Source organism: Scheffersomyces stipitis, chromosome 5, assembly GCF_000209165.1.
Source record: "Scheffersomyces stipitis CBS 6054 chromosome 5, complete sequence".
Classification (NCBI taxonomy): Eukaryota; Fungi; Ascomycota; class Pichiomycetes; order Serinales; family Debaryomycetaceae; genus Scheffersomyces; species Scheffersomyces stipitis.
Window position 1 is genome coordinate 1,627,863 of NC_009045.1, and position 12,825 is coordinate 1,640,687.

Genomic DNA, 12,825 nt, shown 5'->3' on the forward strand with positions numbered 1-12,825 from the left:
AAGTTCAGTTAGAGTTTAATACATTTCTCTCGACGTATTAAATTAATACCTTCCAATTATACAAGACTTCAGTGAAATACTTCAATAGTATTCCTATAAGTAATCCCATCTTCCATATAGTGACCAACTTAGGAGTTATACTGCCAGGGTTGAAGTCAAAATAAGAGTTCATAGGGAGTAAGAGTTTGTCATTAAAACTAACATAGCTCCTGTCTAATCTTTGTCCAAGAATGGATTCTTGGTCAATAGGACTCATGTATCTAAGTTTCGTTCGAACGGCATAACAAGAAATCTTCTTGATCTTCGTGTCAAATTGTCTCTTTGTTCAACTAGTGAACAGCATAAAAATTAATGAAATTTAGTATAGCAGAAAAGCACAATATTTTCAATATTTCGAAGAAGAAGCATTTTTGCAATCGTCGATTCTCGTATATCTTATCTCCTGTATGCAGCCTGATATGGTACCAAAGGAATTTCAGTAAAATCGTTATCCAGTATAACTTGTAGTGAGTTCAGCTTCAGGAATTCATATTATTCCCGAAGCCGTAAATTGCATATAGTCTGTATCAATTCGTCTTCGTGTCCAGACAGACAAAAATCATCTTGAGAGCCAATTTTGCTGTTGTCCTTTAAGACTGTGTCATTCGCATTTTCCACTCTAGAATTACTACTCAATAGCCAGGTTGCCGGTCCCCAGACAGATGCACGTTGCTGGAAGAAGAGTTCATCCCAGACGGTTTACTCTAGTAATATTACTAGTCGGGATACTCTTCTTTTTGTATTTATTCTTTTCACTGGATAGCGACTTAGCTGAAGACGATGAATATGAAAATGATGATATTATCAAGCTGGTTCACAACCGACACCGTTTTGCGGGTAAGGGTAAATGCCCCGATTACGTAGAATACTCACAGAAGCCACATCCTCCATTCACACAAGGAAAGTATAATTTCCCTTTCATGCGGCCATCGCTTGAGTGTCGAACTTTTACTTCGAAGGCTGTAGAATACTTGATTCTGGATTTGAAATCCAAAGTGAATTCTGTGGACTTGGGCCGTTTGATTGAAAACTGTTTGCCCAACACGTTGGATACCACCATCTTGTGGCACAAATCGTCATTGACCAATCTCAATGCTGCCAGAAGACAGGATTACCCGCAAACATTTGTAGTTACTGGTGATATCCACGCCGAATGGTTGAGGGATGCAGCCAGACAGTTGTCGACATACCAGCCTTTGATCAAATATGATCCAGAATTACGTGAGATGATTAAGGGAGCCATCAGCACCCAGGCTTTCTATGTCATCAACTCACCATATTGTAATGCTTTTCATCCTCCTCCAGGCTCTGGTGTAAAGCGAGGAAATACAGCTATGGACTACGTATTTCCACACCCGGACTGGAGGCAAGTATTTGAGTGTAAATACGAGTTGGACTCATTGGCATCGTTTTTGACATTGAGTAACGATTTCTATGAGAATTCAGATGGCGATATTTCTTTCGTTAACCACTACTGGTTGAGAGCGTTGGAAAAGTTGCTAATAGTATTCAAACGAGAATCCCAACCATCATTTGACGAAGAAACTGGTGCTGCCATCAGATTCTACTATGCCTTCAAGAGGCAAACAGACATTGGAACTGAAACGTTGCCCTTGGGAGGTGTAGGAAATCCTGTCAACTATGGCACTGGTCTCATACGAAGTGCTTTCAGACCCAGTGACGATGCATCGATTCTCCAGTTCTTTATTCCAGCGAACATACATGCGCTCACGGAGTTGCAAAGACTTCGTAAGAACTTCTTGAATGAAGATGTTATCACGGATAAAGATATTTCTGTCTTGATAGAGACGGTGGACCATTTCATTGACAGCTTGACAAAGGGAATTGAAAAGTATGGAATTGTAGAGCATCCAAAATTCGGAAAAGTGTACGCTTATGAAGTAGACGGATATGGTAGTGCTGTTTTCATGGACGACGCCAATATTCCTTCGTTGTTGTCGATTCCAGATATGGGCTTTAAACCAAGAGATGACCCAATCTACCAGAATACAAGAAAGATGATTCTTCTGAAATCTGGAAATCCTTACTACTTGAAGGGAAGATACTTTGAAGGTATTGGAGGTCCTCATATCGGTATTCACAATGCCTGGCCAATGTCACTTCTAATGAGAATTAGAACTTCAGACGATGACGAGGAGATCATGGAGAACCTCAAGGCTGTCATGGATACCACTGCTGGTTTAGGTTTGATTCACGAAAGTGTGAATGTCAATTCTGCCTACGGTAGAGAGTATACCAGGTCATGGTTTGCCTGGTGCAACTCTGAGTTCGGAAAGACCATCTTGCATTTGGCCAAGCACAAACCATACCTAATTTTCAAGGAAGAGTTCCAGTCTGAGGCATACAAGATCGATGAGGTATTGGCTCCTTTGTTATCAAATGTACCAAAAATTGATAAAGATCCATCCGACAACCAAAAACATGTCGAGGGTGAACCTCGAAATGATGAATAGTAAATTTCTTGATTTACAGAGATCATCCGTGAAGAATTTTTTATAGAATACAAGCATCACGAGAAGAAGAACTTCGGGATATGCTTGAAAGTTCATAAGATACTCGAAATCCTTACAAGACACACTTGATATACTACAACTTTAAGACTTTGTCTAGATATACATTAGTTTACATTTATATACATTCATCTTCTGATATAAGCTGCGATTTTTTCCGCAGTATCAGTAGAAGCAGACTTCGATGTCTGATCAAAAGCTGCTTGATAACGAGCCTGTAAGTCAGCATCAGTATGTTCGTTGACTTCAGAGTTTCTGTCTTCTGGAAAGGTGTATTCTCTTTCTGGTTCGTCTTCATCCCTGACTACTTCACCGTTGTTGTCATCTTCTTCGTCCTCGTAATCAGACAACACCTCAGTATCCTTATTCTGTTTGTCTTTCAAGTCCATATCTTTCATCAACTTGTTCAAGGACTTGGCCTGTCTCTTCTTTTCGTCTTCCTCTTTCTTCTTCAATATTCTGTCTCTTTCGGCCTTGTAGTATTCATTGTATTCATCTACCTTGTTGTCTACAGCAGACAAAAATTCGTCAAAGCCTTCCCCAGTATACGAACTTACACCTACTACATCTAACTGCGAGTAGAACTCTTCAAGCATAAGCGACATCGAGTTAACCAACGAGCTCATGTAGCCAGATGAAGTACCATCTTCTCCGTTCAATTCCTGGTCATTCTTTAAAGCACTCTGAAAAGCCTCAAAGTCCAGCATCCACTCCTTAGCGAAGTCAGCTTTCTTAACATCCGTCTTGTTGAAGACAATAATCATTGGCAATTTGGTTTTGTAGAGAATTGAACAAGCGTACAACATGTTGGAAATGAAAGTGGTAGGCGACGAGTTTCTTGGTGTATCTACAATATAAGCAACTACAGTTGGGAAGGTTGAAGCAAAGGCTTCAGTAATGATGGCCCCACTAGCAGACCATATGAAACACTCTATCTGTCCAGGAGTATCGATGATGACATTCTGAACCGACTCCAGTCTTTTTTCTACAAGCTTGATAACCTGGTCGATCTTAGTGGAAAACAAATTGAGCGAGGTTACAATTGCTCCATTGGGTCCCAAATTGTATTCTTCCATGACCTTCTTGTACTTGACCGAGTCTCTGATATCGATATTAGCTCCAAAAGGAACTTTTAGAACAGCTGGATCGAGATTGATTACATAAGGAGGCGTTTTTTTAGCGTGCAAGTGTGAGTTCAATCTCTGCATGAACGTCGTCTTTCCAGAACCGGCCATGCCGATACATATAACTGTTGAAGGAGCCATGCTGTGGGATGTTGTAGACAAGAAAAGAACATGGAATCAGATTGGATATTTGAATTATTCAGCTAGATATGTGCGATGATGAATGTGTGCAGGAAAGAGATGGGTGCAACTACCTTAGCCTTTGATTGATGGACAGACAATAAGAAAACACATGGGTGTTGATTGAGGAAGATGGCTATGAGATGTAGAGTTGACGTGAGTTAATGTTTGGAAAACGTTGAAATCAAGGGGGAGAGTGTAAACACAAGAGTACTGCCAGTTTCTACATTATTTTTCTTTAATTATTTATATTGCTGTAGTTGTGTAAAGTACATTATGCTTTTAGGCATTAGAATTAGCAAATGATCTTCACTAATTATACGATTCAATAACTCTATCAACGATTCCATCAAAAATAGACTCATGGGTCAAGATCTGGATATTCTCAGCCTCAGCCTTGAAGAGCTTATCGGCTTTAGGACCACCAGGGCCTCCGATATTAGGCATGGCCAGCTGCTGTGATTGTTGGTTCATAATCGCATCAACAGCACTAGAATCACCCATTAACAAAGAATAAACTGGTCTCAACCCGAATAAGTTGACGAAATACCATGAGATCGACGACACGTATCTGACATTCAAATCTGGCGTGGCGATCCCGTTCTGCAACATGCTCTTGAACCCATCTGTTAATGGAAAAGGAAGTTTCATGACCACAAAACCAGCAAAAAAGTAGTTGACCCATGCCATGATAATCGTCTGAGGAATGAAGTTCATCATGTTACCTTTTGCCATATTCATCAATGCTTCGTTGGCATCAGGGCTCGTCAACTGAGCCATAGGGTCCTGGGTGGCACCCTCATCTACAACAGCTAGAAAGTCAGGCGAATTCAACTTCTCAATAAAATAGTCTCTTCTCGTTTCAAACTCTTCAGTGGTTAAGATTCCGTTGTTAAGTCTGAAACAGGTGGCTCTCTTGAGAAATTGTCTATAATGTTAGTTTGGTTTAATAAATAATTCATAGAATAGAACTGGCAAATTGAAAACACAACGATCTCAAGAATACAACAGCGAACAATTCTCCCCATTTTGAAATTAACGGATACAATTGACTGATCAATTCAACTTTCAATTGGGATTCTGTAGTTTTTCAAATCCCGATTACTGGAAATATCAATTTTTAACATCAATATTATACATGAAATCCGTGACATCGACAGAATGTATTCAATTCATAAATACTATTCAATTCTCAAGCGCATTCATTCAATTCTATCCAAAATCACAATCTTCATACTTACTTCTCTTTGACCTGCTTGTAGCCTTCCAACTTTGGTGCAGACTGGAGCAAAAATGTGACGTTCGACCGGAGGAGTCCAATCAACACCATCACAAATGAGATGGGAAGTAACACCCAGTACTTCAATTGTGGGTCTAAAAGAAGATCAGGCGTATTCATTTTGGTTTACTAAAGAAAGACATATTTGTATAGTATGGCATTTTTGGATATTATAAGTTGAAAATTGGAAGTATATTATATGCACACCACCAAGACCATGGAATCTGGGAATTTATCATCTTGACATTAGAAGATAAGATAATGAAAACCGATAATAAGATGTCAACCGCTATGGAAGCTAAGCTACCTACTGTATCTGTCAAATAGCCTCGCTACGACTGTTATACTTTCAATTTTATATTGGAAGAAGATTCGATATTTTCACGTGATATAAGCGTGACAAATCTGATGGGACCATGAAGTTTTGAACTTTTCGATAATTTCCCCTACTTAGACCGCTCATTCAATACCTAAAAAAATTGGTTTACTTATATACAATGGGCTGGTTTGGTGGCAGCAGTACGCCTCTGAAGCTTTCCGTAGTTTCGGAAGTTCCATCAGAGCCTGCAACCCAACAGTATCTTGAGGATCTTCCTCCCAAATTTGAAGACAAAGAGCCTGTTTCCAGACGAGAGCCTACATTGATAGATGCAGCCAAGCAGATCAAGTTATCTGATTTCAGTGTTGAAAGATTCATAGGGATGCCATGTTTTCGTGAAGCCATGATCACGGGATTTCAGGCAATGGGAGTTTTAGGAACGGTGACGTTTTTGATTCATAAGAATGTCAGTCGTTCGTTGAACTGGTCTGTTTGTGGTTTCTTTTTGGGCAATGTTGTAGGTTGGGAACAGTGTCGTTCTATTAGGAGAAGGTCGTTCCAGATGATGGAAAAGGCAAAGCAAGCAAAGGAAGAAAGAAATGCAAAGAGCTGGGAGAAGCACGTCAAGGAAGAAGACGAACAATATCAAAAATTCCAAGAGTTCAATCTGAAGAAATAAGGGTTTGACATATTGAACAAAATGAAAAGCATCAGTGCACTGCATTGGTCAGTTGGCCATTCAAAGCCATTACACAATCAACTAATTCAATTACTTCGTTAACTGTGAAACCTACTATTCATTGCACACATTCATATAACACTCATGTACATAGAAAGAAGCTAATGCAGATTAGTAGCCTCAGTTAGTTGTAATCTTAGAGAATCAAGTCGTACGAATGTCAAAGTAATACGAAAAACCATGGTAGCATCTAGTATGAAAGACAAAGCATTCCACAGTAACTCTGCGAATACTACTTAGTCTTAGCAGCTCTACCGCGTGCACAACGTCTTCGGGAAATATTAATATACAAGTAGCGATATATAAATATCAAGAAATATCTAGAAATATTCACATATAGATAAATTTAAATTATGGATCCTCAAAGGTGTAATAGGTATAAAACTGGCAAGTGCTGGAAAGGGCCCTCATCGGCTGCAACCTTGCAGCTCCACACACTTCATCCGAGGCTGCCCCACTCTAGATCACGTGCACCAAAAAACCTGGAGAAATCATAGACACTTTCCAATTTTTCACTTTCCACTGGATACTTTTTCCGTCACTTTTCTTTGCAAAGGGCTCACATTTAGTGAATAACATCCACTACTGTTGCAATATGGAGGGCCATCGTGGAAGTATCAAGTTTAGGCCAATTAAGTCCAACTTGGTCAATCTTCCGGCCAATTTGTCCAATTTGCTCTACACTGCTAATATCCAAATTCAGGATGTCATCATAGAAATCGTATCCAATGCTACAAAGAAGAAGCTGTATGCTGGCTGGACTGGTATGCTGTCTGCTGTTGTCCAGACTGTTGAGATCGACCCTGTTTTTGCAGGAGCTCTTGGCTTGAAGGACGACGAGAAAATCACCCTCAACTTGAAGATCGGCAACTTTGAAGCAGGTAACATCAACTTGGAGCCGGTAACGAGTTCTGATTGGGAACTTGTAGAGCTTCATGCTCAGGCCATAGAAGACACATTATTGCTGCAAACTAGATGTGTTTCTGTGGGCCAGATTTTGGTCGTGTATCCTAATCAGACGACTTCAGCAAAGTTGGTAGTTGTCGATATCGGTTCTAAGGACCATGTATACGCTAAGATTTCGCCTTATTGTGAGATAGCGATTGCTCCAAAAGTAAGAGAAAAGAAAGAAACCGTAAAATCGCTGAAGAATTTGAGTAGCTCTAAGTCGAATGGAGCTGCATCTCGTGAAGACTACTCTTCTATGCCTGTAGCTCTCAAGAGGGGAATTTCTCTTCCTCATAACTTGTTTTCTGATACTCAAAATAGGGGCTACGAAGTGTATGCCAATCTCAGTGAATTTAACCCGACTGTTGTCAGCGACTATGTTGCTATCTCGGTTATTCCTGGTCCTAACGATAAGCTACTGAAAGCCGCTCCTCAGAGTACAGACGATTCTGATAACCGAGTAGCTTCTTTGAGAGAGAATAAGCGCGTCATAGCTCGCCTAGTTGACTTTCCATCCAGTCCCGCCAATAACGTGGGACTTTCAACCAAGTTGGCCATAGCCTTGAACATCGAGGGCCAGATTGGAAACATCATAGCCATAAAGCCTGCTGTAAAAAATCTTCCCAAAAGACCTACTACTTTCATTGTACATCCATATATTACACAAACGAAGAAATCAGGAGAAATAAGCATCAACACGACAGAGAAACTGGAGTTGCAAACTAGGGCAAAGCTGTTGTCAGAGTACTTGTATAACGAAGGAGCTATTTATAGTTCTTCTGCAACGAACTACACCAAGATCCCCATAATTCCCAAGCTATTACCCAATGGTGGGCTCTTAAAGTTCAGAAAAAATGACGACATCAATGCCTGGATCAAACCATATAACATCGAATCCAAGAAGCCTATCAAAATTGAACTTGGTGAAGAGTTGTTGCGTGCTGGTAGTTTTGTCCAACAAGACCAGAAGGAAGAAGAGCTAGAAGTAATTGGCTTAGATGGAGTCATAGACGAAATTATCGAGTCTTTTACCACATCTAAGAATACAGGAACCTTGGTTTATGGTAACTCTGGCAGTGGAAAATCACTTGTGCTCAAGTTGGCGAGCAGGAAGATTGCGGCCGAACATGGGTTCTATACGAAATACGTCTCTTGTGATTCGCTTATGAATGAGAGCTTCAATCTGTTATCCAAAAACCACATTTTCAAGTGGTTGCAACAATGCTCGTGGAATAAGCCTTCGTTGTTAATCTTGGACAATGTAGACAAGATTCTCAGTGTTGAAAGGGAACACTTGGACGCTTCCAAGTCTAATCAACTAACCGAATACTTGATTTCCAACTTAGAAAAGATTCACAATCAGCATAACAGTAATTTGTCGATATTACTTTCTGCTTCTTCAAAGGAAGCCATCAATAAATTATTGATGCAATGTCATCTTATAGAAAACTTCCACCACTTGAGCCCCCCCGACAAGGCACTCAGATTAGATATCCTAGACAACTACATTGTCAACAAGCTTGGATGTAAGATCGACTTTGATCTAATGGACTTGGTAACCGAAACCGAAGGCTACTTGCCCAACGATCTCAAGATCTTGAGTGACAGAATCTACCATGAAGTACTTTTTTCTTCTCAAGATCCTTCGGCAGAGTTGACGGTGACTAAACAGCACATTGAAAAGTCTATCCAAGGATATACTCCTTCCAATTTGCGTGGTGTCAAGTTACAGAAATCGACTATTAGCTGGTCTGATATTGGAGGCTTGAAAGAGGCTAAGAACATCTTGTTGGAGACTCTTGAATGGCCAACAAAGTATGCGCCAATCTTTGCTAACTGTCCGTTACGTTTACGTTCTGGTATCTTACTCTATGGCTATCCTGGTTGCGGTAAGACCTTACTTGCTAGTGCCATTGCTGGTCAGTGTGGGTTGAATTTCATTTCCATTAAAGGTCCAGAAATCTTGAATAAGTATATTGGTGCTTCAGAACAGTCTGTTCGTGAGCTCTTTGAACGAGCACAGGCTGCAAAGCCATGTATTTTGTTCTTTGACGAATTCGACTCTATTGCACCCAAGAGAGGCCACGATTCTACTGGTGTTACCGATAGAGTTGTTAACCAGATGTTGACTCAGATGGATGGTGCTGAAGGTCTCGATGGTGTTTACGTCTTGGCCGCGACTTCCAGACCGGACTTGATCGATTCTGCGTTGTTAAGACCTGGTAGATTGGACAAAAGTGTCATTTGTGACATGCCGGACTACGACGACAGATTGGATATCTTGAAGAGTATTACTGATAAAATGGACTTGGCTGACGATGTCAATTTGGAAGAAATCGCTGAGAAGACTTCAGGCTTTTCAGGTGCTGATATGCAAGGTTTGGGGTACAACGCCTACTTGAAGGGTGTCCACGTTAAGTTGGCCAAGTTGGAACAGGAAAACAGTGAACCTATCAAGTCTTCTGACAATCAGGACACAATAGAGTTTTTCCAAGTAAACTCTGAGAAGTTAAAGAATGCTAAGTTGAGACCAGCTGATCGAATCAAGCTCTTGAACCAGATACAGCAATTGTTCACAAAAGAAGAACAAAATGAAGCTGCTTCTTCAAAGAAGGCTCAGGACGATTCAAAAGTCTATATAACTCATGAGAATTTCAGAGAATCGTTAGTAGAAACAAAACCCTCGATTTCGTATTCTGAAAAGAGAAAGCTTGAACGAATCTATAGTCAGTTTGTCTCTGCTCGAGATGGCAATATGCCCGATGGCAGCGCCAGTAACGAAATCGGAGGACGAACCACTTTAATGTGAACATGATTCATGTTTTAAAATATTTAACTCAAATCGACATATAAGACCGCACTTCATGTTTTGTAGACTGTAGAGTTTTAGTATATATGAGGTTTAAGATTCAGGTTTATTATAGAATTGAGGTTTATTTGAGAGTAATGTAGTGTGACAGAAAGTCACACAGTATCGCTAATTACACTATATGAGACATCGCTGTGGGTTGGCTGGAGATGATTTGATCTTGATCTGTTTTCTTCCGTGAGTTCATCTTGCTGTTCTTTGAGGGTGAAAATAGGATAGTAACTCTTTCTGTTCTTTAACGAAGGGAACAACCGGTAGTAGGACCAGAATGCAGCCACTAATCCGATCAAACTACCGATAAAAACATCAACAAAATGATGTCTGTAGTCCTGTGTTCTACTCAATGCTATGAAAGCTGCACCTAAAGTAGGAATGAAACTAATTATTGTTCTCCAGCTTCCTACAGAATCATTCCCAGCCACCAACTGACCAGCCAACCAAAGGGAACTATACGAGAGCCCAGCAAAACTGAGTGACGAGTGGCCAGAAGGGGTTGTTCTGAATCCGTCGTATAAACGGCTCATGTTGTCGGTGGTGCAAACATCTTTTGCATACACTAAAACGTTCTTAGGCGTGCCGTCTTTAGGTACACATCTAGCTAAAAAATCTGGTCTGTGTCTACCAATTTGATTTTTGATGATATCCGTGAACACACTAGTTGTTGCTACCGAAAGCAAAAGACCAATCACAGACGTATACATCACGTACATCTTGTATTTGGGTCTGGTTATCACCAAGGAAACAGAAACCAACAATGTAAGCGGAAACCACAAGGCATACAAGAACAACTGGCTGCCTGACACTCTTTCCTTCTCGGCAAAGGGATGACTTATGGTGATGTCGTTGACATAAAACTGCCTTTCGAAAGGTTTGTCATTGTATGTCACTACATAAATAACTCCCAAAATTATTAATGTAAAGATATCTGTGATTCTCCATTTGAAGAAGAAAGACTTTGGATTCAAACTCCCAGTCAACCTGTTCAAAGTCTTATCCTTGTGGAAATAATTGACGATATCATACAATGTTTCTTGGATCGACATCTTGAATGAAATAATGTAAATGAAAGTAGTCCCTGAGTGGTGTAGGGTCTCGACTTAGAGTTGTCTAATACTCGAGAATTCTCACAATTAGAAGCTAAAGGGGTTAATTCAGTTATTTTGCAATAATTAAGCCCGGCAGCGCTAGGTACAGCAGAACACGAAGTAAGCACAGAAAAAGTGTAAATGAAGCAAGAAGCACAACAAAGTACGTTCTGCACGAATTAAGTACAGCACACAGCGACAGGAGCTAAACTCTAAACGTATGATGTGGAGTTGATCCAACTAACCGCCGACAGTTGCTTTCGATTCTGGCTGGATAGGCTATGTTTGTTGAGTCTGTGACGTCTTCTGAATTTCTGGAGGAATTGGGAACAATCCTGTGTGGGGAGCTGCAATCCGTGTGCTCTGCGTAATTCACTGCGTTTTTTAAGTATGGTATAGTGCAAGATCACGATTCGGGCCAAAATTGGTGGATATGACCTCGTTCATTGCAATCTGACCAAGTTTCACTACAAAATACTTATCGAGCTGTCCCAAGAGGGCCGAAAATGGTTGGAATGGTGATCTGAAACTCATATTCACACAATTGATGGAATGGCAAAAGAGTGTCTGTAACAAGTGAAATAGAGGTCTATATTTAACCTTCGTGGTCCTGTAGGGTCACACGCACAGTACAGGAACCAGAGTTCTCGGTATCATTTTCCTACAGGACATGCTATTATCTGGAGAAGAATGGAAGTAGCATATCCTACGTAGTAAGCTCAGGCACCGGTATTCGACGGCATATTGGGGTAATGCAAAGAAAGGAGAATTGAATTGCCGAACGAAGCGAACAAAGGGAGGTTAGTTGCCATTTTACGAATATTGTGAAGTGGGCTGGTAATTGAGACTTGTCGCAAGGTTCGGGGTTGGAAGGTGGGGGTTAGGTATCTGTCAGTGCACATCCAACTTCTGGTAGATTTCGGCCTAAACCGATCGCAAGTAAGAAAAAAGTCTTTTTAGACGAAGTATAAAAGATAATGACCTTCAAACATGAATCCGGTCGACTAGAGTGAAATTCGTCTGAAATGGTCTTGCTAGATGTTGGTGAATATGTAGGGGATAATAATAATCATGTACTAAATGTCCCTTGAATGTATTGAACGCTGTAATTAGCCTACAGAAGGCTATTCCCTCACTGAAACAACAATGTACTAATGTATAATCTGAAAATTTTATGTATAGCTGAAATTAGATGCGGAAGAAGTTAAACATTCTGCAATTACAAGCAAACACTCAGTACTCGGTAAATACCGTGACTAGGAACTTCACCCATACCTCACCCGTTATTAATTGCATCCTGTAGAATTTAACACCTGCATACAGGTTTGATTTGATTTCGAGTTGATTTCAATTTGGAAAATATTTTCTTCAATATGCACATAATTTGTTGTTTATAGTTATATGAAGTCTTTTTATTTTTTGTTTGTTTGTTTGCTTGAATCTTTTTTTATGATTTGGCCCACAAAGCGCTTCGAGACTTTAGTTCTGTAAAACAGGGCGAAAGGTACATGTCGAGAAGTTATCGGAGTGTAAGTGTAGTCTCAAATTTTGTATCAGTCCTCGACGGGCTCAAACGAAGAATCATACATGCAAGCAACAAAAGGAGGGACGGGAGTAGCGGCCAATGCATTAGTCGCTAAAGTACTGCTTAGAGCAAGAAATAAAACAAACACCGAGCAATCTATAGGACCTAGCGAACTATAATTGGTTGG

The 12,825-nt window shown here is 40.3% G+C and overlaps 6 protein-coding genes across 6 annotated transcripts; 3 read left to right on the top strand and 3 right to left on the bottom strand. All coding sequences in view use genetic code 12, as the record gives it.

Annotated features, from left to right (window-relative positions):
* Positions 1–701: 701 nt before the first annotated feature.
* On the top strand, positions 702–2,513 carry PICST_32486 (predicted protein; the record flags this gene model as incomplete). The annotated part of the gene is made up of 1 exon (XM_001384972.1): positions 702–2,513. The coding sequence occupies one exon, from the start codon at positions 702–704 to the stop codon at positions 2,511–2,513; it is 1,812 nt and encodes a 603-aa protein (XP_001385009.2).
* Positions 2,514–2,698: 185 nt separating this feature from the next.
* Positions 2,699–3,835, bottom strand: PICST_61200 (predicted protein; the record flags this gene model as incomplete). Its single annotated transcript, XM_001385278.1, has 1 exon — positions 2,699–3,835. The coding sequence occupies one exon, from the start codon at positions 3,833–3,835 to the stop codon at positions 2,699–2,701; it is 1,137 nt and encodes a 378-aa protein (XP_001385315.2).
* Positions 3,836–4,186: 351 nt separating this feature from the next.
* YKU7 (conserved hypothetical transmembrane protein) lies at positions 4,187–4,615 on the bottom strand (the record flags this gene model as incomplete). Its single annotated transcript, XM_001385279.1, has 1 exon — positions 4,187–4,615. One exon carries the CDS (start codon positions 4,613–4,615, stop codon positions 4,187–4,189), a length of 429 nt encoding a protein of 142 aa, XP_001385316.2.
* A 1,035-nt stretch (positions 4,616–5,650) lies between these two features.
* Positions 5,651–6,151, top strand: COX20 (COX: cytochrome oxidase, 20; the record flags this gene model as incomplete). Its single annotated transcript, XM_001384973.1, has 1 exon — positions 5,651–6,151. One exon carries the CDS (start codon positions 5,651–5,653, stop codon positions 6,149–6,151), a length of 501 nt encoding a protein of 166 aa, XP_001385010.2.
* Positions 6,152–6,774: 623 nt separating this feature from the next.
* Positions 6,775–9,968, top strand: PEX1 (AAA ATPase, peroxisomal biogenesis; the record flags this gene model as incomplete). The annotated part of the gene is made up of 1 exon (XM_001384974.1): positions 6,775–9,968. Exon 1 carries the CDS (start codon positions 6,807–6,809, stop codon positions 9,966–9,968), a length of 3,162 nt encoding a protein of 1,053 aa, XP_001385011.2. The 5' UTR covers positions 6,775–6,806.
* A 108-nt stretch (positions 9,969–10,076) lies between these two features.
* DPP1 (diacylglycerol pyrophosphate phosphatase) lies at positions 10,077–11,356 on the bottom strand. The gene has a single exon (XM_001385280.1). It carries the CDS (start codon positions 11,069–11,071, stop codon positions 10,124–10,126), a length of 948 nt encoding a protein of 315 aa, XP_001385317.1. The 5' UTR covers positions 11,072–11,356; the 3' UTR covers positions 10,077–10,123.
* Positions 11,357–12,825: the final 1,469 nt, after the last annotated feature.